Raw genomic sequence first — 27,273 nt, forward strand, 5'->3', positions numbered from 1 at the left:
ACTTTAAGAGATCATTTAAGGGAGAATTTGGGCTTTAGCCTGGCTAGAGTAACAGTCATGGAGCTCCTGCATGCTAATGCAGCTACCTACTGTACTTGAACTACTTAAACCTACCAATGCAAGAAAACACAGGGAGAACATACAAGCGTGCAGATGGCACCCCAAGTCTGGTATTGAACCCATGGCTCCAGCACTGTACATTGCTGCCATAAATGTGGCACACTCATATACTGTACAGTGTGTGCAGCATATATCTGTTTAGATAAAACTAAAGAAATCATGAAAGAGAGAAAGGGGCAATAATTCAGGTACTGTAGTATAGTGCTTCCTCACTTTAAATCAAAATGTGCTTTATGAAATGCATTGCAGATCACAGTATGTAGCTTTCCCAAAACATATGGATGACACTTTGAAACAATAAAGTAAGCTGTGTACTGTACAGTATGTTACAGTATGTATCTGTTAAATGGACATACAGTAGTGTTATGCTTTCTGAGAGCCAAGAACTTGCTTTTGGAATTACAGTGCTGTTGCAGCAGCTGTGCTTTGAAGAGAAACTAGTCTGATGTCTTTTGTACAAACAAAACAACTAAGTTCCTTTTATTATTTGTGCAGATAGCACCCCAGGTCTGGAATTTAACACAATGATATATCCTTTGATTTCAGTATTTTTGATATGTTATTTGCCCAAAACGTGGGTTCCCATTTCTTCAAAGGAGAAGAATGACACATGAAAACTGGTTGTTAAAATAAACTTAATCTTGCCATAGACTTACCTCATGCCTGGTCCTGGAGGGCTGGTGTTCCTACTGAGCTTGTAACAACCTGAATCAGCTCATTGTTCACTTAATTAGAACACTTTAACAGCTTTTTCCAGCATTTCAGGTGCTGGTGCTTTAAGGAGACTGACAAAATTTACACACACGCTGACTCTCTGTAACTCTCCAGGAGTCGGAAGCCCTAATTTAGAGGAATTTAGACAGAACAGAATGGAATCTCAATCTGTGAATCGCCTTGCATTTGTTCCCAAGCGACTTGCATGAAAAATTGATTTTGATCGACTTTAGAAACACAACGTTCTCACGTGGTCTGATTGTTGTGAAGGAAGTTCCATTAGATAAACACCCAGATTGTTTAATCCATACAGTGTTTACTTAGCAAGGTTCAAGATGGGAAAACATTAATCAGGGCTTCTGAAGAATCTTACCCTGGGGCTAAGGCTAGGCCTGTTATTACATTTAGTTTGAGAAAGTGCTGTGGTTACTACAGTGAATCACTAGCACATATTTACTACTAGTTATACTATAACTGTATATACAATTTACTAGTACTGGCATTTTATGCTACTGTAGCAGTTTACACTCTGCTGTTTTTGAAATCCAACAAAAAAGTTCTATAAATCTCACTCCAATCCCGTTGAACATGGAAAACTATACTGCATGTGGCCTTTTTTTAAAACGTAAGAAAATGGCAAGAGATGGCTGTTCAGTCCATTTATTCCCATGTGGAAGTTTGGAAATGTTTAGAAGAAACCAGGATATCAGCTGTAACAACAAGGCAAGGCCCAGAATATTCAATAATTAATATTTACAACAATTTAAAAGAATTATTGTCTTCGTTATTCTCATGACAGGGCACCACTGGCAGCTTTCAGCTCCTTTAATTTAAACTTGAAAACTGCCCCTTTTTAAAACAATTTTAAATAAGTCAAGTTTGAAGAAACTATTAATCCAGAAAAATGTTCAATTAGTCAGTGAATTTGTTGATTACTGAGTTAGTCAAAACTCAAAATGTGGTATAAATTCTTCTGTATAACCAACAAACACCCACTTTAACATACAGTATGCTTCAGGCAGAAAATACTTTAATAGTAATTATATAAACTGAAAATCTGTTGTAACAGCAGCATCACATGTGCACCAGCATTTTAAAATGAAATAAAAAAGAACAAAATCTTTCTGGTGATGTAAAAATGTTAATTGTGAAGTTCAATGTTTTATATATGGTTTTCATGGTTCTTTAAAAATATTTTAGTTTTAGAATATTTAGTATGACTTCAGGAAAAATGTTTTGTGACATGCTGCTGAATTATAATATTTGTGCCATGAAACAATTAATGATTTTAAGATGTCAGGTTTTCTACAGAACTACAAGAATCATAATTTCCTTAAAATAAAATCAGTTCAAATGCTGAAAAACCAAAGCAGAATTATATATTTTCTTACATGTTTATTGTAACATATTTTGATGTTTCATAACCATATTTTGCCTCTCATATACAATCATATTTGCTTATGCATTGTTCACAACATGTTTAGGACCAATAAACACACAAACATATGCAGACATCTTTCATTATTTTCCCTGCAGGGCACATGTACTATTCATCAGCCAAATGTCTGGAAGAAAAAAGAAGAAACTGAGTCACTAATAACTTAGAATACTGCTACTACTAACAATGCTAATAATAGAAGGCAGACCTTCATGTGTATGCTAAGTGTGAAATATACATACATTTTCACTAATATCCTGAAGACTACAGATGTGATAAAATACACATATCTGTGAATCATTTCAAAACATTGGTATAAATGATTAGGACTCTAGATGCTGAATTTACAGTTTGTGAGGCACTACTGTTGTACAGTACCCTTGTACTAAGTTTCTACCTAGTACTAATCCAGCACAACAGTGGATGCAACTGTCTGAGATTTCCAGATTCTGGAAAATGTATTTTTTAAAATTAAAATTGTACCTCCGTTTTACAATATTAGCTCCATAACAGAACCACAAAATATAGACTTTAGAAAAGAAAAATACAAACAAAAGAAAATACAATACTAACAAGTGTGACTACTACCTGGACTAAACAATCATCAGAATTTTATGAAATAAAAACTATTTGCACTTGTATATGTATTCCTTATGTGTATTATAAAATAGGATGACATTGTATAGCAGATGTAATTTCACAGCCTAAGTGCATTCATGGCTACCTGACCTTTCTTTCTGTTCCTGAATCTCAGACTGCATCACATGACATCACTCATACGGTTTCCCATCAAATATGTCCCCAGTATACTGTACATCATATACAGTACTGTACACTGTGAGTGTCAGACTTGCACACAGTTACTAGCTGTATTCTGAAACTTGCTTTCTTCCTCTTCCAGGCCCTTCTGAAATATTTAATGAGCAAAGCAAACTGTATCACTAGTATCAATAGTAGCCCATGAACACTTGTGCGAATAACATAGGTACTCATTTCATATTTCCAGGGCACTAAACAAAAAAGGCTGTCATTTTAGTTACCGTACCTCTTAAATTTAGAAGACATCTTAATGTCAAAAATGTTGTGTCACAATATTACGGAAAAGCAAACTTCCAGGAGAACAGTAAAATAAATTTAGATATTGTTTACCTTTTTTCTTATGGTGCTGTCATTCAATAAGTGCGGTACCTTTGCTAAAGGTAAAAATATAATTGGCTCATTATTCAAAGCTAGAACTTCATTAAAGCTCTTTTTGCTACATCAAAAACTATCTATATTGTCTGTGTTTACGTGGTTTATTTGCTGATCGTTTGTTTCCCACTTATGAAGCTCCATATAATACTAAAACAAACCTTTTACAAGCTTCACCTACCTACAGGCTCAAATTACCAACCGGAAAGAGGCATTTAATTTCATGTCTTACTGATAAGAAAATGTATGATGTAAATAATGTATAAGAGTGATCTTTTACCTCTATTTGCTTCATTTTTTCACAGTATTTTTCAAGATAAATGTCTTGGTTGCTTAACGCACCTGTTTGTCATGGTAAAAATGTCCTAAAATACTGCAGATATTACCATCACTGCCAGTGCTAAAGCTCTAAAAACACCAGTATTAGCATATACAATTGCGGGGTAGGGTCTCTAAACTCCTAACGCACAAGTTTTGCACAAGTTTTCACTCGTAAGAATTAGGTAAATCATGATTACTCAGTAAATCCAGTAATTAATTTTTGTATTTTTTCGAAATTATATTGGGTTTAATTTTGGTTTCTCAAAATTATATCTCTTCCTTCTCTTACACTGATCCAGTAATCCTGTTTTTTAGAATGAGGTTTGTGGATTTTTTTCCTGAGCCCTTGTAATGTTAATTGCACAGCTCATCTTGTTCCTGTGAGGATATGTATGTTTCACTCTGAGTCGTGTGTAGCGCGATACAGACCGTCTCAGTGGCTGTATGTGTACTGTACCTGATGACAGCCCGAAAGCCAAGAGGAGACACCTCTCCAAATTGATATTTTTGTACATTTCATAATCACTAAAAAATAAGCTATGTAGTCAAATGAATAAACAAGCAATAAAACATCTGAAAATAGATTTTTAAAGGTGAGTGCACCTTTAAACCGCACGGTAAAATCAATTATGCTTTAAAAAGCATTGTTGTTTTTTTAACTGAATCATTAACAGTCGTCTTACCCGTGGTGCCCTTAGACCATATGGAACTGCTCCGTATCCATTATATCCATTATATCCATTATATCCATTGTATCCATTGAAGCCAGCATAGCCTCCATACCCATAGCCCAAACCCAGCAGACCAGTTCCCTAGTGTTGGACAGCAATGAAATTGGGACACAGAGAACATCATAGGTGACGAATGCATATAAACCTCTAAATACTGAATACTAAATACTGAAACAACCTGTTAAGTGAATGTTACAATTCATATCTATTCTCATTCTCACTCTCATTCTTTGATGATATTTCTATTGAACTAAAACCTGCATTTGTCATCACTGATTAAAAAAAATAAATGCTGGTTTAATCCAAATGTTTTTTGCAGGGTCTTATTCATAGGGTGTAAAGAAAATTCAGCACTTTCAGTTTTATGGCCACTTCAGGTGTTACATACATGCAAATACCTACAGTATGTTACTGTTACTGTACATGGGATATACGGTGACATAATGCTGGTACATTATGTCACATTTGACAATTACCAGTAAAAAGATGATTTAATCTGTATCCCAATATACATCCCTTTCACTGTTTAAATAGCAGATGTAATTTTTATTGTTAAATTTCTGAAGCAGTTTTCTACGTATTTGCAATACATGATCTGCCAACTCCAAGGCTTTGTGTGACACTAATTCCGATTTCCTCTAACATGCACAAAAAACATTACAGTAAAGAGGAGACGCAAGTACACAAAACAACTGAAAATCAGCTGTAAGGTTTACTGCATTCCTGTCTGTCATTAGAATGAACGGCTGTAACATACCAGCGTTGGGTCATAAGGAATAGGAATAGGTATTGGCTGTAATGAGAGTGTAGAAAAGAAAGTATAAATAACACAACCGTGAGATTTAAGTTCGTCATTTCTGTTTCTGTCACTCACTCACTAAACTGGTGGTACCAGCTCATTACATCTTATTTAACGCTTTTAGGTGCAAGCAATTAAGCAATTTGGTGATGTTTTTAGTTGTTGAAAGACACATAAGGTGTGAGTACATTATAACCGACGGAAAAAAAGTTACAAATTCTTTAGCACAAGCCCTTTAAGTCTGCACAGCAAAATTTACTTGAAGAAGAGGAACCAAATTTAAAAACAAAATCTGTAAATACCTGTGCTACTACTACACCTACTATCCCTGTTACTATTACCATTACTACATTTATTATTACTACCCTTAATAATGACAAGAACTTTTTTGTTTGAATAATGTGTTGGTGTATTAATAAATTTGTGGTTTTACCAATTACCCGTTTTGAATTTATATCTAATACTGGGAAGTACTTGACTATAGTTCTGCTCAAATAAAAACTGAAACTGAACAATATAAAAACTCTAAATGAGATTGCCGAGCAGAGCATTTTGGTGAACTCCAGTGACAAAGACACAGTTAGGGAGGAAAGTTAAAATTACCTGTGGGATTTGAATTGCTGGCTGGTAGAATGCACTAAAACCCTGTAAAAAGAGACTAGTGAATACATTATAGGAATATACGCTGGTCTGTATGTGAACGTGGCATGTTTGTTCACAAGGTACTGCAGCCAGATTTTAGAAAGGCAATGCTTTGGTAGAACTACTTTGGTAGAAGTGCAGTTTTTCTTCTGATGTGCTGCAACACAGACTAAAAATGATTTTTAGTCTTTCAAACTAATTCAGATTTCAAACTACTCTTTCAAATTTCAAACTACTGCCATAAATTTAGCTCAAAATCACTGTTTCTATGCATAGGCCCCCGAGCATCCTTGATTGACTGTCAAGCCTGTAAACAGCGAAGACTAGTATTGACATTTAAACTAGCCACAAGTAGTGTCAAATACAGTATATGAAGGTACTGAAAAACAAGGCTGTCCCTGTATGTGATTGAAGAAACATTTACAAAATTTACAAAATTATCTGGTGCTTAATCCTTTTTATTATTTTCTTTCTTGTTTCTTCAATGTCAATATCAATAGTAAGCTGTTAAAAAGCTAAACATCCTAATTGATTCATTATAAGAATAAACAATACAAAAATAAAATATTAATAAACTTTTATGGATATGAGGGCTTAGTATGAGTTTCTTCTGAAAATCATTTTAAAAATGTGTTCTCCAATTTCTAAGCAATTTTAAAAAACAAACAAAGCCCAACAAATAGTCCTAGAGCAGGGGAATTCCTCATACTGTAGATAAGTTAGGAAGTTACTCTGCAAAAGTAATCCTGGCAGAGATCACATAATGACATTTATGAACTCTGTACCATATCTGAAAGAACAGATTTGCATTTAAAAACTAAATTTTTTCTTAGTTTAATTGAGAAGCCAGCATTGGGTCAAAATAATTTTAAAGTTGCGTCTCTTAATCAACAATAAAACCTGGAAAGTTCTAGCCTAGATAAATATGTTAATTATCCAAAAATTGTAACACTTGACAGCACACCATCTCATAAGGAATTATTTTTCTGATTTTAAAGTCCATTTATAAAGTACTTCTTCAGTTGGTTTCTGAAAATATTATTACATGTATATGCTGTACTTCACTATTTTGCTGCAATGAGGCATGTAATAGTGATTTTCTTGTAAGGATAGCTTTGGTTTGTTTTCACACACCCATTCTGCTACTTTTCGAAATATTAAATTATTAATATTAATATTAAAAAAGAAAGTTTAATGCTCAATCTTTAGTAGGGTAATAAATAAAATCTTCTTTCTTGATTGTTTTTTGCTTTTCTGTATTCTCACACAATTAATGACACATAACTTTTTCTTTTCTTTAATAAAAATTATTATTTTTTAAATTTTCATGTATATTTGGAAAAAATTTAAACTGGAATTTGGGAGTATATGCATAGCAATTATTGTTTTCAGAATTCTTTTATTTTAGTGTTTTTTTTTTAAAAGGTGATTTATCAAACACATCAAGTGATACTACATCCATCTACATCTTTTCAGGTGTGTTAAAATAAATGAATTTGAAAAGGTAGAATTTCCTACAATGTGCTTACCTCATAACTTGAGCTTCCCCCGTATTGCTCAGACTAAAATGAGAAGAAAAATTGTCTCTGAGAATGCAAGCAGGGAAGATAAAGTTTGTATTTTCATTTTGATTGTCAGCAGTGTACCGTAGCATGTTGTGATGTCATGCTTCGAGAATTAACGAAACTTTCTCCTGTTCTGAAATCAAAGGTAGCCATACTCACTTGAACAACATCATAATTCCATTTATGAACACAAGAAGTTTAATTACTTACTGGGACTGGCATCAAATAGACAGCTGGAAGTATGCAGGCAAGCAGAATGAACGTCCTCATGGTTCCAGACTCCGTAGTTTTGGTTCCTAAAATATACATAAAATTCTGCTTTATTTTTTGTTGTGTGATTCTACATCCAATATACATTAAACCCTTAATGCTTGTTTTATAGTATGTATCCAGCTTTTAGAGTAAGTATAACTATGGTAAACAAACAAATAAAATAGTCCATCCATGACCAAAATTGATTTCAGGATATTTCAAACAAAAGTAAAAAAGATTTGTTTTTTTTTTTTACTTTGAGGCCTGTTTTAAACATGCACACATTTACACCTAAGGACTCACAAATATCTTTGTAAAGAAAATAATACGAAAAGGCGTAAAGATAAAAAAAGTGTTGTAGATTCCAATATTTCCGTTTATAAATCAATACTATATTTTTATCAAGGCTATATTTGTGTCATGCAAAATGATAATAATGCAGTAGACAGTTTTGCATTCATAGTATATTTACAGAATATGACTCTCCTATATTGAAACAGTAGATTGTAGAGTAATAAAGCACTGACAACATTTACAAGAGAAAAAATTTAAATCAAAGCACTTAAGAAAATAGAGAAGTACCATTGATGGTACTTTAGGGATGCTCAGCCTTACCTGTTGTGTAAACTTCTGTTCTCTACTGAAGAGTTTCACATGCCAACACTGGTATTTAAAGCTTGCCAAATAAACACAATTATTTAATAACCACAGACTATTGAGAACTGCTGTTTCCACAGCCACGTAAATTCCAACAACATTACTGTTCTCTTGGCATAGCATTTAAAGCCATGGGAGATCAAAAGAACAAGTGTCTTCATTTAGTTCGGTATTGACTTTCACTGTTACAGTCTTATAAGCACAAAGGCACACATGTTGAGTCTATAATGAAACAGAACAACTGAGTCTCCTTTGTTTTAAGAAGAGTTACAATCAAGAGAAGGCTATTCAGTCCATGTAACTGTCTCTGACGTTTTAATTGATACAAGGATCTCATACAGCCATTTCTCAAAGGTTATCAGCCTCAACAATATACTGTAGATGGCTGCATTCGTTGCATTTACAGCACACAAAAAATCTCATTTTTAAATGCACTTCCACACAGTTTCCACTTCTGTCCTCTGGTTCATGTTTCACTGTTCTGAAGAAGGCCCACTATTTTGACCTTTGTTAGCGTCGTTGAGGGCCGAGTCAGGGACACATTGGAGACGACCACCAGTGAACGGAGATCTACCCACAAACGAGCTCACCAGTTCCAGTGGCTGACTACTTACAACAAGCGCTGCCATATGTGTTAACCATCACCACCCATCATTCCTCACTCATCTCTAGTCACAACTTAGTTAAACCCTCAAATCCCTCTGCTCTTCGCTCGGTATTGGTTTCCCTTCTTAAGAGCTCCTACCGCGCCCATTTTTTTCAGAAAACTCTTGTAAACGACTTCTTTGGCTTTGGACTTTGTTTTTGTTCCTTGACCACGATCTCACCTGACGATTCGGATTGGAATCCAGTGTTCACCGTTGCCTCGACTCTCTCTCTCACTCTCATCTGCATAGGATCATTCCACGTTCTGACTTGGATTCGTAACACACATCTTGTTCAAGCAAAAGTACCTCAATTGGTACATTTTACTTAATCATTTTCCCCATATGCTTGTTGAGTCCTCACTCACCTTAACATAAAAAAACTAAATTCCGTAACATAATATTCTTTCATTCATGGAATTAAACATCCATAGGATCTCATTGGGTATTCGAAGAAAGACTCACAAGGAAAATAGAATTAAAATTAAAAAGTCTGTTTATTAGAAGTGTTAATACATAGTAGCATGACACTGAAAGAAAGCATTTTAGAGCCACTGTTTGTTAAATAAACAGTACTGACTGTGAAGAACAATAGGAGGATCATTGCTGTACTTCCAAAGATGTACCAAGTTTTACCTGTGCTCTTACAACACAAAGTATTATTCCCTGTGACTAATACACACAACATTTGGTTAATAATGGTTATATACTCATACCCACTGAGTAACTGTTTATACTCACATACAGTTAACATACTGTAGATTTTATAAAAATGCAATTGCATATTTTCAGACTTTGTAGTTACCCTAACATATACCATTTATTTGTTCTTCTTTGTCTGTTCAGTGTTTGAGAGACAGCAAAGGGCTGGAGATCATCTTTGTATTCTGTTGTATTTTGCGTAACACACGTAACACACATACATCTACAAACTCATTTCTCCAGACTCTTACAGTACAGAAAGTGAGAATTTTGTATCTTCAGGGCTACAAAATCCACTTGTTTGAGCTGCTTTTGGACATCGTCGACTGGTGTTAGAATAGGAGCTTGTCATCCATGTCCACTGTAAAGATGCAACAACCAGACATGTTTAGGCAAAACAATGATTGGGGACCTAAATGATAGGATTTATTTTTTGTTTATGTGACTTAAACTTTTAAATACAGTATATTTCCTCATCTGTTGAGCAATGTTACATTTATACTTGATTGTTGTTAGAATATTTTATTTTGCTTGTCATTTTAAGATCAATATCCAAGATCAATATTCCTGTTATTATCGGGATGTCACTTTTTCCTGTGTTACCGTAAACAGGACAGTCTGCCATAAGCACAGAGCACAAGGTGGAGGTACATCCTAGATGCGATGCCCATCCTTTTCACACAGGGTTACACACAGGCCTAGTTTAGAGACTCCAATTAATCTCCCCAACATGTCTCCAAGTGGGATGAGGAAACCAGTACGAGCTCACTTTGGAAAGGTTTTCTGGTCCCTGGTAAATTAATTGGCTACTTGCTAGATGCGCTTTTCATCAGTCACTATTAAATTTTAAGTGAGGATCTAACCAAACAATATTTAGTTACTGTTTTTTGTTTGTTTCATGCGTCTCATTTGCAATACGGCTCGACGTATTGTCAAACGCCGGAATAGAACAGTCAGGCATAAAAACAAAGCTTGTACCGTCAAGTTTACGCAAGACTGGGGGGAAACTTGAGCACGCTCTCACCTTCCTTGATGCCGAAGCAGGCGCACCACTCCCGGAAAGACACCTGCTTGTCTTTGTCAGCGTCACACTCCTGAAAGAAGCGGGAGGTGCAGTGCTCCATAGGCACCAGGGGCACACGCAGCGGAGCCAGCTCAGAGTGGGAGAGGTACCTGCGGACACAGCATGGAATTAACCTCTACCTGTTCCTTTGCAGCCCCCGCGTGCTGACGCAACTAGGTACAGTACTCAAGCTTCATACCAATATAACTTGCTCATCAGGGCTGCACAGAACATTTTTTAATATAGAGAGCTCAGAAACAGGCCCAGTAGTTTGCACAGAGATATTACCAAAAGGTAATGGTGTTTGAAATTCAATTTTACCTATCTACTGAGACAGAATGACAACGCAGCACCATAAAAGGACACATTTAAATATAGAAACCTTGAGCTCCGAAATCTTAGTGTTAAATAGACAAGCATTTTTTTTTTATTCTTCACTTAGTGCTGCGATTGAGAGGGAATAAGAAATAAAGGAAACCGTTTCTCCTGTCAAAAGAAATGCATATAAGGTCATAGGATTCCATGACCAACAGCAGTGGAAAAAGACCTACTGTCTGTATAAAATGCTGGTGTTGGACTGTCAGAAGTTTGTAAAACCAGCCTTAACACTTAACCAGAATACCTTCTCCACTCTAATACACCAAGAGTTAAGACCTGCAAAACACATCTTTTTGATTTCTTTACACCTTCCAACATAACAACCCAAATGCTTTTTTTGCACTTGTACTGTATTCCTGTTTGTGCTTTTCTGTTAAGACTTTTCACCTAACAAGGCAGATGAAACATTTGGTATAAACGGAGGTGCTGGGTTCAAAATCATTTAACATTTTATTCCTCAGCTGTGTCGATGGGGACAACACGACACTCTGTTTGGTCTCCCATTTGATTAATGATCTCAAGCTTTGTACAGAATACTGAGTTCTAAACTAACTAACACGCCACCTTACTAGACTATCCTAATTAAAGATGATTCACTGACAATCAATGTTTGTCACGTCATTAACTTTTTCAAATGAATTTCTGCAGGAAGGTTAGATCCTGATCTCGCATACTTCCGCTTGCCTGCATATATCGGTCTCGTACCCAGGACATCCAGTAGTGCATCTCTCCACTGTCCCTCCCGCCACCCCATCTACAGTACACCCCTGCAGCAACTTCCTGGTCTGGGCCATAAGGCAGGGCTGCCAGTTCCCTCAGCCAGGTGAGCTTCGCCCAAATGTACCCTGCCTATCCCTCCTCTCTGGTTTATGAGGATCTAACCGAACTGGTGGAATCCATTGTTTCTGTGTTCTGACCTGTCAGCAGGGTGTTGGTCCATCTGTGCAAACTGCCAGTGCACTGGGTAGATATACATGTTGTAATTTTTTTCAAAGTCTCTGACCAGCGTCTCAATGGGGTGATCGTCTGCCTGAAGCCGTCTCTCACTCTCATGCATCTTCTGAACCTGTGGAAGCAAAGTACATCTTCAGGGTACTGTGAATGATCCCAAAGTCAAGAAAACAATATACTGTATGAGGGCCAAAAAATAAGCTTCACGTTGATTATGAGAAAGAAGGAGTAAATCACATATTTGCAGACTGCTTGTTTTCACACCTCCTCCTTCTGTTAATTTTGTTGGCAAAATCATCTTTCAAACTCAATTCTACCTTACTAATGTGAAAAAAGACATACCTACTACAATTATTTAATTTGGAATAAAAATGCATACTGTATGTACTAGAGGGGCATATTGACTTAAGGGCTCTAGCCTCTAGCGAGAGCACGGGGCATCTGTATTAAGTAATACAATTGTAAATCATTAAAAGCTTTCAGAAATCACAATACTGTGTATGTAGATTATAAAGTGTTTTGGATAGGTTGTGTTTTTGCGTGTTGCTGCAATATTGCCTGTCATACAAGGTTCAATAATTCAAATAGAATATTCTATTATTTTATGACAGTACTCTGTTCTCTTTTACGTTTGGTTTAACCTTTAAAAGGCCCCAGAGTGTATTTCCATTTCTGGTGTCCCCTCAAAGTATTCTTTCTGAATACATTACATCTCATACCTCAATACACCACTATTTGTAAGTGAGTGCAAAAGATTCCAATATCCAAGATCAAAGAATGATTGTCTTTCCTACTAAGGAAAACTTTAACATCAGGTATTTTGAGATGTGCCCAATCTTGTGACTTTACATAACCAAGTACTGTATACATATTTTTGCACAGAAAGGGTTTGATATGCCAGGCTTGCTTTTTTTGTTTTATTTACTTCAAATCACAAATGTGAAAATGACAAAATCATCTGAATAATATCTCTAGGTGGGAATTTTCATCTCTACCCACCATTAACATAAGCAATCACATTTTATATGATGTCATTTGAGAGAAGAATGCTGTGAACAGCCAAATATTGGATTAACATAAATCATATCCAGCAAGATCCATTCTGAATTCAGCTCCTTTGTTATACAGTACATCATTACAATTGCTTACCCTTGTGCGCTGCTTAGGGGTAAGAAAGCCAGGAGACTTCATGTCATGTTCATAAAGCTGTAGCAAAACATTTTTCAGCCAGTCGCGCATGCGCAGAGGGAACTGTGCCAGCTCATTGGCCTGACAAGGTGCAATGTCTGTTAAAGCACATAAACCCCACATTAATACCATAGCAATCACATCCCCTTTCAACTACCCATTTTGTAATGGGATTCATGAGAAAACTTCAATACAAAAGGCAGACCCCATCTCCTATCAATCACTTGCTTGCAAAGGTATTGCACAAGGTAAAAACATGGTAAGGTAAGGTAATAGCATAATTGCAGACTTTTTCTATCTCACATTTCTACACTTAAGCATCTCTCCACAAACTACATCCATCTCCACTGCCAAAGCAGTCACCCTTTGGCTCATTTAAGAGACTGGCATATTTTTAAATGCATTTTAAATTAAAAAACCCAAGACTCAAGAGAGCCGCACCTGACATACATTTGAAGAATACAATCGACAGTGCTATTTAAAATATGCCTTGTAAATTAGAACGCAATAAAAATTAAAGATAAAAACTATGCTTTGTTTGTGAGAAAAAATAACTTTTGTGCCCCGCCCCAAAAGTAATGTTTTTCCCATACATTTGCAAGGTCCAGCGTAATCTAAGTGAAGTCTATGGCCTTTTTTAGTTCCGTCAAGATTGCACTTTGTAGCAAAAAGCTGACAAGATGTGTCGTAGGTCTTGTTGTCAGTTCCACACACCTAGATGAAGCAAATAAAAAAAAATGAATTGCAGAGACAAAATGCATCTATAAAGTTCTGAAGTTCTGTCATCATTGATATCCAGCTTCAATACTTTGAAGGCCAAATTGTCCAAGGTACTGTATATAAACACAAAGGATAATGTCCTCAGGGCTTGCATATTGTTACCACTGTTTGAGATCACAATCCCCTCTTTATGCAAGTCTACAGGGCTGTCAGATCTGGCAGCCTGCATGTTTTTCTTTAACATCCAGGTGTACCAGAGAGCATTGCTTTACTGACCCTCTTAAGGATCAGTTAGTGGCCAGATGCATCACATTTGTAGAAGCAGGCATTTGTAGAAGGTCAATTAATTTTCAAATATAAGAAAACACAGTGGAGATTGATTTGTCTGGTCTCTTAGTATAGCGCTAACCATCTGGAGTGTGCAAATGAGGTTTTTGCCAATTGGCAACATTTTGTGGACAGATGAACCATGATTACATCTCCACAGGGACTAAATTAATCCACATAGATCATGTAATTACTACTACATGTTGGTAGGTTTACAGAAGAGCTAAATTAAGTTTCTTTCAGGTTGTGTTACATCAGTTAAGCATTTTTTCGGCTTGTGTGTTTGCTTGTGCATACTGCACAGTATATGTGTACAATTGTCGTAAACAGTACTTACATGCTCAAATTCCCCTTTGCTGGAAATACATGAGGAGGGATCCTGACAGACACACTCGGGATCATTATCTTTGTTAACTTGACAGATTTTGCCTCGTTTGCAACGGAAGTTTTCACAGGTACCTGAATTAATGAAAGAAGAATCAGAAATTCTTATTTGTCTTCTTAATTCCAGCCTTTTGTAAAAGCTTACCTTTAATTAATACACAGTAGAAAGGACATAAGAACTCGAAAACACCTTCAACAACATGACTAGGTAGCATTTTCCTTACTCCCACAGCTCCTTGGGTAAATAAATGAATAAAAAAAACAGGTTCCAGAGAAACAATATCTTTTCTGTAATGTGGTGAATACAACTTTACATAATATTCTAAAGGAGGGTTATTTGTGCAAAATGCATTATATTCTGAAGCAGAAAAGATAACTTGCTGAATCTACATTAACTCTCATGTTTCAGTTTAAACTAATAACAGGAATCAGACCTGTGTCATTGACGTATGTTTGTGCAGTGTTCTGAGCTAACCAAGTGTTACCAAGCTAACCCGTCAGGTCCAAAAAGAAAAGCACACAAACTATAACCATCATTTATAAATGATTTATAACTCATAAAATATTTCTGTTATGTTTTAAAGAATATCTCTGTTTCATTGTTTAATTAGTTCAAATCTTTTTCTTTACTCCTTATACCAGTGGTTTATTTTTTCCATTCTCTTGAGAAATAAAGAAAAATGGCATCATCATACATGTAGTTGTTACCGAGATTCCTAATGAAGTTCTAAAAGAGACGTACCTTGTTGAGAGATGAACCCTGTTACCAGATTCCTGAATTCCTACCATGTGTGCACTTCAGGAAATAATACTTACTGACATCTGCTTCCTGCGTGTCCTCATCTCTGGAAAGCTGTTCCTGGAGGTAAACCTCCTCAGCAGCCCTTTTCTGAACAGGACTAATCCCAATCACTGATGTCTAAATGGATTGGAAAAACATGTCTATAATCAAGCAGTGCTACAGTAAGTACACATGATGGGCCTTAGATTTCTTCTTGTGATTTTATGGGAATAAAATTGAATAATGTAATGAACTAGTCAGTTTGAAATGCAAACACACACCAGTGCATCCTGATTATCTTGTAGATTTGTTCACACTATGACATGAAAACTTTGAATTTAGAAGCAGAATTTAAATACAAGACAAATGCTCAATCGAATGATATAAAGGTGATCTCGATAACTATTTCAATCCCAGTATTTTTTTTTTTATTATTTCTTATTTCCCCATTAGGTGTTAATCAAATGTTTTAGGGACTTTTTTCAACTTTATTAAAATTTCTAATGGATAAAAGTATAATATTTCTTTGAGTTAATATAATTCTATTCTATCAGCGAGAGAGAATTATTAATTAAACTGACATATTCTAGATGCAATTGACATCACCTTCATGTCAATCAGTTGTGCAAAGGTTTGTATTTAAATTTAATTTATGGAATGTAAATAACCCTGAAGAAGGTCTGAAACATGCCCGCTAGTTCTTATTGTTTAATATTAGAAAAAGAGAATATTTCTGAAAGCTTTGTGTTCTTATCTACATGAGTGTAGACCTTTCTCTAGCTGTTGATTTTGTACAATTCCAAGTTTATTATAGCTATAAGAAATACTTCTGGAACAGGAATGTGACCCCCAATATTTTAATTAGAAATGTAAACAGTAGCAATAATGCTATCTGAAATATTGAATATACTGAAATAGTGTAATACCTCTGGAGGTCTGCATATAATTCAGGCTGGACAGGAAGCACATACTGTTGTCTGCATTCCTTTTATTTAAAGAACCTGGGATATAGCCACTGCCTACTAATTGGCGAATAAGTGCTGACTTACATATATAGCAAAGTACTTTTGACTAGGTATACAAATTCTGTCTGTGGCCATTGAAATAGCACTTCAACATTCCTATTTAAGGAGGTCACAAAGCTTCACCCACATCACAAACATTGTTTTAGCTGACTCCTAAAGTGACTTGGATATTACTGGTCTGTTTTGTTGGATTTTCAAAGAGAAGCCTTCAAGCCTTATTGTTCTGTGCCTGCCAGAGATACACAGCGATCTGACATATGTAATGATATGACTTGCAGTGTTCTGTATCTACAGTATATAATTACCCATTTTCCTGATTTCCTCTTTTTGGTTTTAGGGACTGTGTTCTCCCTCATCTGAAGAACCCCATGCCCCCCATCCGGTCTTTCTTGAGCTCCATGTTCACTAGATGTTTTTCCACTGTGGCTTTTCTTTTCGTTTTTTGATATGCCATTCATGCGACTGGCATTGCTTTCCTGCTGCTCCTCCGCACTGCTCTCTGTTCCTTCTGGTTCTGTATCTGTGGCCTCTTGCAGGTTGTTGTTACTGTCGTCTTTGTTTTTGGGCTCACTCCCTGTGTCTTTGGATTGACTGCTCTCAACGTCATCACCCTCTTCTTCGTTGACCTCTGGACTTTCACTCATGCCCTCTTCCAGAATACCTCTTGGTTCAAACTGGTTCCTACCTCTGTGTTTTCCTTGGGAATCATAGTCATCACTGTCAATGTTTGATTCTCCATCATCTTCCCTGACCTCTCGGCTGTCCTGATCATCCTTGTCTTCAGTATAGCCCATATCTGTAAGTATTTCAGTCTCTGTACTGCTGCCAATCTCCTGAAAGCTGCTTACACTATCATTGCCTTTATCATCTGGTTCATCTGCTGATAAACCATCTGCCAAATCCTGGGATCCCCTTCGTCTGTCCAGGTCATCATCTTGACTTGTCTGTGCCTCTTCACTGAGTAGCACAGGTGAAGCATTCTGCTCAGTATCTTCTTCATCCTGTTTTTCCTGACTGCTTGCTTCTAAGGATATTACAGCAGGTAGCTTTTCTCCTTCACTTAACTTGTCAAGATCCCAAGATTCCTTGGGATTTAACATCATAAAACAAAAATAGAAAGTTTGAAATTATACTTTGTTTTTCAAACATTAACATTTTCAAGCATGAACATTTAAAGTAAGAATGATTAATTTATCTTTGCTCATACAGTATATCTCTCTTAGAAATGAATTATAAATTGACTTCAATGTATTTCACTTCCCAATGTTTTTGGGGGGAGGCAGCAGTACTTTATATATTGGGTACTTTATGTATTGGGTAAGAGAAAAACTGAAAATACTGAATTGTCAAACAGCCTTTTCTGAAAACAGCTAATGGTTAATGCGTTAGTATCTTTGCTTTTGTTGCATGTAGTCAATAAAGCATTCTCAACAATACAAATACAAAAAAGTCTTAGTGATATGTTACTCCTTTCAGTCTGAAAACATATTTTGTAGAAGGTAAGGTGAGAAGAATGAAGAAGATAAGAGGTGATAAGGAGGTAAGGAGCTCCAAATAAGGAGATAAGGAGAGGATCTAACACAAAAGCAGCACAAAGCTTGGTATCAATTTAATATTACCCTAGAAAGAAACTCAATTTTCATAAAACATTAATATTAACTTCATTGAATAATATCGTAACAGTTACCATACACAAATCTTGTTTAATTTGTTATGTAAGCAAACATGGAAACACATTTTGTAGTTTATAGTCATTACTACTGTCAGTAAGTACTGTATGCAAAAGATTATCTATTACCTTTCCATTCTGTGTCACTGGTGTCTTCAGTGAAACCGTATGTGTTCTGTGAGGCTTGCTTGTTACCTTGTGCATGAGAATTAAAATAAGCAACAGTATTCTGAATAACAATAATAATATGAAACAAATAACAAAAACAAATAAACCCCAGAAAAATGTTAAAAGAAATGTATGTTATATACAGTATAATTAATCAGTTTCCAATGTGATGGAACATCCTTGATCATGGTTCTGGGCCTACATTAAGGAAAAACATTGCTCACCTTTTGAAAATGTGAAACATTATATATGATATCTATTTAATTGACTCAAGGTTTAAAGTTACTTTTTTCATGCAGAAATTGTTTGGTTAGTGTTTATTTCTCTTTCAGGCTTAATATAGTTATTACCTCTTGAGAGTTGCAACATCACTGCCAAACAATGCTGAGCATGTCTACTCACATTTTTGTCCCTTCATGAACCTGATAAATGCAACAGTGCAGTAGGGTATCAGAGGACTGAGAGCCTTGTTCCCTTGTTTTAGCCAGGACCTAGTTTCTGCCCTACCCATTGTCAACCTTGAAACTGTTGAATTCTCATATTCCACTCTTCCTGGTGTACAACCAGTCCTGCCCTGCCAGTTGCTTTCTCCCTTACTGGCGAGTGAACTGTAGCTGCCATGTGGACGTCCCTCATATTGCTGAAGCTAACTCCTCTCGTTTCCATAGCCACTCAGAGAGCGAAACAAGCTTCCTTTTACTGCCTTAGACTGTGCCATGCTAAGATCATGCTGCTGGGTGCTAAATATGAGGTGGGTCAATGGAGAAGGTTGACCACCCACTCCAACAGGGTGGCTGTGTAGAGTGAAAGAACACCCACCCCCCTATTTGGTGTTCTACCCCTGACTCTCACAGCAGCAATCCTGGTAGGACTCTTCCTTACATTGCCAGGATGTTGCTCTTTGCCGGGAGCCTTCCATGCAGTGTAATGCCCAATGTGATGCCTAAAGGGATGTGGAATGCCCACACACTGGGAAGCCCACAGGGATGGCATAGGTCCTGCTGTGGACCAAAGACACATTCAAAGAATGATCTGGATGCAGCATGGTCCTCAATCCGTATCACGAGTTTAGCAGAAGGCAACCCAGTTGGAACGGACACTTTCATCAGCATTACCTTGGGCTCTTTGTCCTTCTATTTTTGACAGCTTGGGCTCCCAAGAGGTAATAGTTACCTTCATTCTGAAAGGAAACACTATGTTTCCAGAGTACACACATGATAGTCAAACTGTTCTGAGTCTGCCAGCAGGATCTTCTATTGTCCAAAGCAGAATGCTTTTTCAGTACATCATAAGTCAGCGCTGAAACTGTATAAAATACTTCTGTGAAGTTTTAAAGAATAAATTCGAACCACATACTTACAGGGTCAGCAAAAGCCAAAGTCAAGAGACAAAGTAACAGTAAATTCATCATTTCCTCTTACTCCAACCTGAAAATAATAATGACCGCTTTAGTGCTATGAAATCAAACATTCTATATAGTCTCAATAATCTAGCAAATATACTGTTGAAAATTCAACAATTTTAAGTGAAATATATTGCCTTTCTGCTTTGTGCATCCATAACTTTTACAGTAATGTGTCATACAGTAGATCGGGTCAGCTAAGTCCGTCAAAGTCAATTATGAAGCAGAGAATTCAGACAAATTATAAACGTATTGTAATATTTCAAAAAACAAATAAAAAACTATGTACCAGTTTTGAGATGTGCAAAATATACAAAGGGACTGAGTACACACTTCAAAACATTTTACTGCCATTCTTAATGTTTTGGTATTTAAATTGCCGTTTGCTTTCCCCAATGATACCCAAACCAAACAATGCCTATAATTACAATGTTTTGACTGCATTTTTATAAATGTAGCCAAAAAGTGTTACTACATGCTATTAGAGTTTTTTTTGTCAAAACAAAATAGTTTATAACAGAATATTTATTTTTAATCCATTTCTAACAATTTTTGTCTTCCAATACAGGACTATAGGTCATTGAAAAAATATCACTCCTAGTGAGTCTTAAACACACCCCATCAGATGTGGCACAGACAGTCAAGTATTTGAAGGGATTATGATAAAAAAACACTAAAAGTTCAACATGTTCAAACAATATCTAGTAATTAAGCAAATGTTTTAGTTTATCAAGCAATTAGGAAAACCACACATTCTCTAAGCTATAAAACATTTCCCTAAGGTAAAAGAAAGCAGACTGTTATGAATTATTATGATATGATTAATCAAGCCAGGATAATCACCATGTGGTCTAAGGATCATGAAAACAAAAATGTTACTAACAGGCCTAAACTAGATTGACACACTGTTATGGTGGTGTCCATTTCTATACCAATTGTTCTGTAACATTAGGTAATACAGAACATTTCTGTATGATATGCAAGTTGTATATATACATTTATATACATTTTTAACATAATTAAACAATCCTTTTGGAATTACTATCTGAATTTTAGCTTCCCTTTGTGTGTCCATATACATCCAGTTCATCAATATACAATTATAAAGGGTCAACCACAACAGCGGCAAATTCAGATCACTTCCTCTAATTCTGGTACAGCAAGAATATTCTCATGTCTGAAAGTACTTTCTGTTACTATTGGAGACAATTCCCAGCAGGCAATACTTCCCAGCTAGCAATGTCATCGTATTATTAATTTTCTCAATCAGTTTTAACATTAGAATTCTAAAGCTTAAAAAAGGCAAGAAAATGGTTTACTAAGGTAAAAAATAATTTACTTTCATTTTAAAACAGATATTTTTTATGGCGTTACTTTATTGCGATGACATTTTAAATGTTAATTACAGTTAATGATACCATCTTACTCATCATCAGCATGTTGTCTGCAATATACTGTGAGTACTGTCTTTTCATTTCTCCTGTGAGAAAGTATAAACATGATTTTCCAGAAATAATATCAAACAGTATCAAAATCATATTGACAGAATAAATTGACAGAACAAGTCTAAACTCATCATTTGAATGCTGATCAAGGCTGTTCAAGTCTTGTCTCACGCTTATAGACTCAACGATCAACAGTGATGGTCTACCTAGTACCTAGTCTTGGTTGTGTATGTACTTTAAGAATACTAGACAAGATAATGGAATTGAATTACATACTACAGATATAGAAATCACAAAAAAGAGATTTGCATAAATTCCCATTCTGCTAAATTCTAAAAATTCTGCATCAGTGCTGAGAAAGAAAGCCACATATTTTATGTAAATTACGTATTTTTTCTCTGGGCACACAAATTCACGCTGGTTCAAGACAATGGTTCTAATTATGTATACATTATTAAATCAGATGAAGACAAATTTACTGTACATACACAGAATCCAAAAAAATGTTGGGTCTTTGTCCTAGAAAAAAAAAACATCCCTGTGCTGTAAATTCACGTTTTTCTTTCAATAATAAACATAACAGTGCCACCATTTGGATGTTCCATATACTGCAGCAGCTTTTGAGAATTGTTGCATTTATAGACATTTGCAGATAGGAAATAATTAATAGAATCTCTTTCTATAAAATATTTGTTTCATAGAAACAAATCTTTACCCACACATACAGTACAATTTACATGTTTTGATGGCACATGAAATAAAGAATATTTTAAAACTTTATGGAACCTGAATAATGTGACCTTTGACACTAGGAAATAAAAATGAGCACATTCCATCTATTAATAAAATGAAATAATGTTATGTTTTTGTTATATACTGATGCAGAAAATGAAATACAACACTCAGATATAAAGGATTGCAGAAATATTTTATACCTAGATATCCATACAAAATCATAGAAAATGTGAGCAGACCATCATAATTCATTTTCAGTATAAGATGTGACTTCTCTGAACACTGACACAATCCTAGGACAATGCTGAAGCGATAGAACTGATCATCTTCTGGGTACGAACTCTTCCTATGCGAGACAGCCATTTGATGTTGTTTACTTTTGAGGGCGTTTTTTAACCCGTGGAAGAACTACAGTATTAGGGTCGAGTAAGGAGAAAATGCTGACTACAACCTTTTCTTAAAGTCAGGCCTTTGTAATCCTAGCAGGATATGGTCTTGTCCAGAAGGACACTACTGCATTAGTTTGCAAGAGCAGAAAAACAACTGGCTCAAGGCCTTTGTCAAAGTATTGCTGAGAAGTAAGGTGGTACTCCATCTGCACCAAAACCATTTTTGCGTTAAGAAGATTTCTCCTCACAACAGCGCAGGTTCACTGCATTTTCGGTGGGCTTGCACAACACCGTTAGCATAAAGCTCACCATGACGTCTCCACCTGTGTTGTTTTCCATCAGGTCTGTCAAGGGCAAAATTATATTCATCAGGGAAGAAAATAGCCACCCCTCCTCTGTGCCGCCACCCTGGACATTTTCTGGCCCACAGAAGATAGCTGATCTCTCAGCAGTTAACATACAAGTATTGTCCCTGATGAAGCAGAGGATCCAATTCTCCAGAAGCTTATCCATAAGGTAACACAAGCAAGTCACCTTCAATTATACCAACAGCAGCTGGGTAATCATCGTCGCTCAAGCAAGCCACGGGAACTCGTTCTCTGTTCTTGCAATAATTAAAATCACATCTTTTACATGGCCGTTCCAACAGATTCTTTGTGTAATTTTAACGGGAGGCTAATACCAAACACAGTAAATGAAGAGACAGTAAATGTTAGTTTAAGACGATAGTTCAGGAGGAAGTGAGATGCTAAACTCACCCACTTGTGCCTACAAATCTATAACATCTTGCTTGCATCTTGGTTTGTTTTAACATCCTTTCTTCCACCCCATCTTTAACGCAACAGCAACTCCAGGGTTTATCTTTCATTAAAGAGGCTCCAAGGGAGTTACCCAAATAAAGCTAGGTATTTGAATCTTGCCTCTTCTCTGTCGACGAAACTAGTGAAAAAATTCCGTAGAGCTGCAGTGGAGTTCTGTTTCAGTTCATTTTTAAAAGAAAAAAATACAGTATTAATTTACTGTACATTATTCTGTGGCAAACAATAAGCTCAGAAATGTAAAATAAAATGGTTTTCAACATTATAATGATTATTAACAGGGAAACTTAAATAAGGAATAAAGAAAACATGGTTTAGAATCAATGTGGTTTCTAGTGACCAATTTTTTTTAAACGTTCCAGGATGTACTTGAACTAGAACAGTGGCTTTTCAACTACTTTACCCCTTTTTTAAGTAATATATAAGAATAAAGACTCCCAACTAAAATATAACACCAGACCGAAGCCTAAAATTACTCTAAAAAATGCTACTATCAAATAAGTGGCATAAAATGCACAACTGAAGCTAAGTACTGTAGATCTATTTTAAGAAAAGAGCTGTCAGACGTTTTAAGAAGCATGAGAGTACTTATTTTATTCAATACTGGACATTTTTTTTTCTGGGGACCCCTAAAGAGAATATGAGGCATTTTATTTCAGGTACTGTATTTCATTTCATTTAGAAGACTGAATGTTCTGTATTAGATAATAAAACACTGCTAAACACAGTAGCTAAAAAAGGGCTAGAATGTAAGCAGTAAAAAATGCCATTAAACATCCATCCTAACCATTTCTTCCAATTCAGAGTCATGGAGAAGCGAGAGCCAATACCAGTCCATCACAAGGCAGACACATATTTTAGCTAGAAACGCACTCACACCTAGGGCAAATTATCACAAAAGCCAATCTACCTACAGTACCAACATGTCTTTGGACAGTGTGAGCCCAAGGTCCCAGCGCTGCAAGGCAGCAATGCTAGCCTCTGCGCTACTGTGTTGCCAGCAAGCAAATATTTCTTATATTATATTTTATATTTAGAGAGAATTCCTAGAGTATTCTAATTACTATACTATTACTATTCAATAATACAGGAATATTTTGATTTAAATAATGCAATCGAATGCCAGAGAAACATATCTGTTTTTAGAATTTTCTTTTGATATTTAAAAGTTCAAGTCAATCACCATTGTATGTCAATTCTACCTTTCTTAAATTTAGTTCAAGAAATTTGCAGGTATCCCCCTAATTTGGATCAGAATTCTGTTACCCAGAACAGCAGACACTGTTGTTATGACAACAGGCTTTTGAGGTTTTTGTTTCTCAAAGGTCAGATTCAGAATCCTGCGCGGAAAAGTAAACAGATGAAACTACTAGACTGGAAAAAGAGTTGACTAAGTATACAAACTTTTTGTCCCTTGGTATTAACAATGAGGGCGTTAATGTCGCTACCTCAAAAGAACAATGGAACATTGGATCGCTTCCAAACAGGATAACAAAAGCTGACAAATACAGCATGTCATAGTTGATAAATTACCTGAATAAAATGGAATTTTAACCAAACCTTTTACTTTTACTTCTGGGACATAGTTAAAAAACAGATCACAAATCAAAATGTTTTATATGTTTTCTCATAATTACCAAATAACACCATAAATCTTTTAGTCTGCTTTAGGCATTTCATTTTTTTAAATGTCATTATAATCAAGAGATTATTTTCCCTTCCTCAAAAATGTATGTCTGTAAACATCTGTATGGTTTCTATCTTTGGGAAAACAATATATTTTTCTTGCTACTGACATTTAATCTAAAAAAATCCCCACATAGTTAGTATTTTATTCAATTATTATATTTCATATACTTGATTAGTCATTTATTATAAAAATACAAAAGTAATAAGTGAGAACTTGGACCACAAAGCATCATTTTAAGTTATACTATTGCAAAATAATGTAGCCTGAGGACAGATTAAACAAATATAGCATAGAAATGAATTTTGGACAAAGATCAGACAGCTTGGTCTTAACTACCTATAACTCAATCACAATTAGATAAAATAATTTCACAATTTATTTTACATTGAATGAAAATCTTCATTATCTTTTTTTGTGTTAAGGCACATTTAAAAATGACCAAATAGGATATTTCACGTACAGTAATTCAGGCCTCTGACAGTTAATTCATTTCTAAAATTACGGCTTCTCTATATTAGTGTTCCGTACTTTTCTTTGCATCTTTATGGGATATTAGTGAAAACAAAGCAGATAAAAATTACCTTGAATCTGTGACTATGGGCAGATTCTGATTGTCGAAAAAGATTCTGTTCGGAAGGGATTGTAGATTTGTCTGCCTGATCCCAGACTGCAGATGCATACTGAGACAAAGCTGCTCTGAACAGAAATATCCATGTCTTTTATTCATGCTCCTCAGTCTGGAAACAATGAAGGCATGCAGGAACGGAGCCCTGTGAAAAAGCAGCAGTCAGTGCTTAGAAGGGAAAATCTAAGGCTGACATCAATATTAAGAATAATTACATTTTAGAAGATCACATTTTGTATTGAAAATATGCAGGTTCCTATCATATTTATACCCAGGTTTCATTTCACCTTGTAACTTTGTTTTCACGTGTTTTTTTAACAAAGTCAATTTGTTAGTTGGCTAGGCAAATAGTGATTTGTACACCTGATTTGGTCAGCATTCTCCACAGAGTTTGCTGAAGCTGCTGAATTCCAGAGAGAAATCGAGAGAGAAATATTTGAATGTGCTATAAATTCATCTCCCTTTGAAAGGATCCCTAAGGATCTGATAAATTCACTCAGACATAATCTCATAAGGATTACTTTAAAAAAAAAATTTTTTTTCATTAGTTTATAATAGTGAAATCTAAAGAGAATGAATAAAACACCAAATATTTCTCCATGAATTGACAAGCTATCCTTGTCAATTCATGGAGAAATATTTGGTGTTTCATTCATTCTTAAATATTCATTCTAAAATAATTCTGTATTCTTAAATAGAAATGCTGTATTTATGAACAAAACGTTTCCTCACTACAGTTACAGATGTTTGTAACAGTGACTGTGCTTTCCTGTTTAATCACTTGCTGTAAAGTCCCAGCTTTGGAAGTTGTATAAAACTGTTTTGTGTTCTAGTATTTAGGAGCAAAATAGCTTCAATTCATGTTGCATATGTTTCTCACTCTTTACCTTCAACAAATTATGCTCTAAGTGGAAGGAATGCATCATCAACACAATTTGTTTTCTGCTGTTTGTATCTCCTCTATAGGTTCTTTACTCAATAGTCGCTTCATTAGTCAAAGCTGAGTGTCCATAAATGCCTTGGACACACAAAACATGCATACATCATCATCACAATCATCATTGCCAGGGCTCCCAAAAGTTTTCCAAACATATTTCTTCATCGTCCATTCTTATGTTTTCTTTTTACTGTAGTTCATTTTTGGGCTCCTGTAATCTGTTCTGATATTTTCCTGGTCCATTTCTCTTGCTAAGGATTGTTTCCTGAATCTTTTACTGCTGTTGTACTTATATGCTTATATGTACTCTGACTCACTGATTTCCTTCTCTGCTCCCAGAACCCTGGACTTACATTTATCTTTTATATACTGTACATATTTTTTATGCAGCATACAGATTTAACAACTATATGTTAATAAGGGCAGCACATGTTGGTCCCTTTAAGACACAAAGGCAATTTTAATTTTATATTGTTCATTAAAAATCATAGTTCCGAAAGCACTCAAGTGTATTTTTTCTCTTCTTTTTATGGACAACTGTTTTGTAACTGGAGACATTCCATTAAAACATGAAATTGTTTTGACCTCTTGTATTTTGGAAAATACAGTATGACGTCATTCTCAATGGGAAGACAATTTTGGTTAAACGATGCTTTGAAACCTCTCTGTCCATTTACAAATTTTGGCTCGCCGCATTTCTCACACTTCTCCTGGAGCTTGTGACCCAGATATTAATTCTTTTCGACACGCTTTCTGGTCTGGAGTCCCCCTTTCTCGCATGCTCTTTAATTCGCTCTACTTT

At 35.6% G+C, this 27,273-nt stretch overlaps 2 protein-coding genes across 5 annotated transcripts; both read right to left on the reverse strand.

The window, feature by feature from the left end:
* Positions 1 to 2,225: 2,225 nt before the first annotated feature.
* LOC107077163 (uncharacterized) lies at positions 2,226 to 8,490 on the reverse strand. 3 transcript variants are annotated; one of them, XM_015345468.2, is made up of 8 exons: positions 8,389 to 8,490; positions 7,732 to 7,817; positions 7,486 to 7,518; positions 5,918 to 5,959; positions 5,273 to 5,308; positions 4,468 to 4,596; positions 3,422 to 3,465; positions 2,226 to 2,399 (listed from the first exon to the last, which is right to left on the reverse strand). In XM_015345468.2, the coding sequence occupies exons 2-7, from the start codon at positions 7,789 to 7,791 to the stop codon at positions 3,445 to 3,447; spliced, it is 321 nt and encodes a 106-aa protein (XP_015200954.1). In that variant the 5' UTR covers positions 7,792 to 7,817; positions 8,389 to 8,490; the 3' UTR covers positions 2,226 to 2,399; positions 3,422 to 3,444. The 3 variants fall into 3 exon arrangements, with proteins under 3 accessions (XP_015200954.1, XP_069050841.1, XP_015200955.1); XM_069194740.1 differs by having other exon boundaries at positions 8,383 to 8,447; XM_015345469.2 differs by lacking the exon at positions 3,422 to 3,465.
* A 1,057-nt stretch (positions 8,491 to 9,547) lies between these two features.
* On the reverse strand, positions 9,548 to 25,621 carry sparcl1 (SPARC-like 1). Of its 2 annotated transcripts, XM_069192668.1 has the most exons (12): positions 25,491 to 25,621; positions 23,160 to 23,375; positions 19,791 to 19,857; positions 18,392 to 18,457; positions 16,899 to 17,678; positions 15,604 to 15,706; positions 14,741 to 14,862; positions 13,950 to 14,070; positions 13,318 to 13,454; positions 12,135 to 12,283; positions 10,801 to 10,949; positions 9,548 to 10,137 (listed from the first exon to the last, which is right to left on the reverse strand). In XM_069192668.1, exons 3-12 carry the CDS (start codon positions 19,839 to 19,841, stop codon positions 10,109 to 10,111), a joined length of 1,707 nt encoding a protein of 568 aa, XP_069048769.1. In that variant the 5' UTR covers positions 19,842 to 19,857; positions 23,160 to 23,375; positions 25,491 to 25,621; the 3' UTR covers positions 9,548 to 10,108. The 2 variants fall into 2 exon arrangements, with proteins under 2 accessions (XP_069048769.1, XP_069048762.1); XM_069192661.1 differs by lacking the exon at positions 23,160 to 23,375.
* Between the last annotated feature and the right edge of the window lie 1,652 nt (positions 25,622 to 27,273).

Source organism: Lepisosteus oculatus, chromosome 1, assembly GCF_040954835.1.
Source record: "Lepisosteus oculatus isolate fLepOcu1 chromosome 1, fLepOcu1.hap2, whole genome shotgun sequence".
Taxonomy (NCBI): domain Eukaryota; kingdom Metazoa; phylum Chordata; class Actinopteri; order Semionotiformes; family Lepisosteidae; genus Lepisosteus; species Lepisosteus oculatus.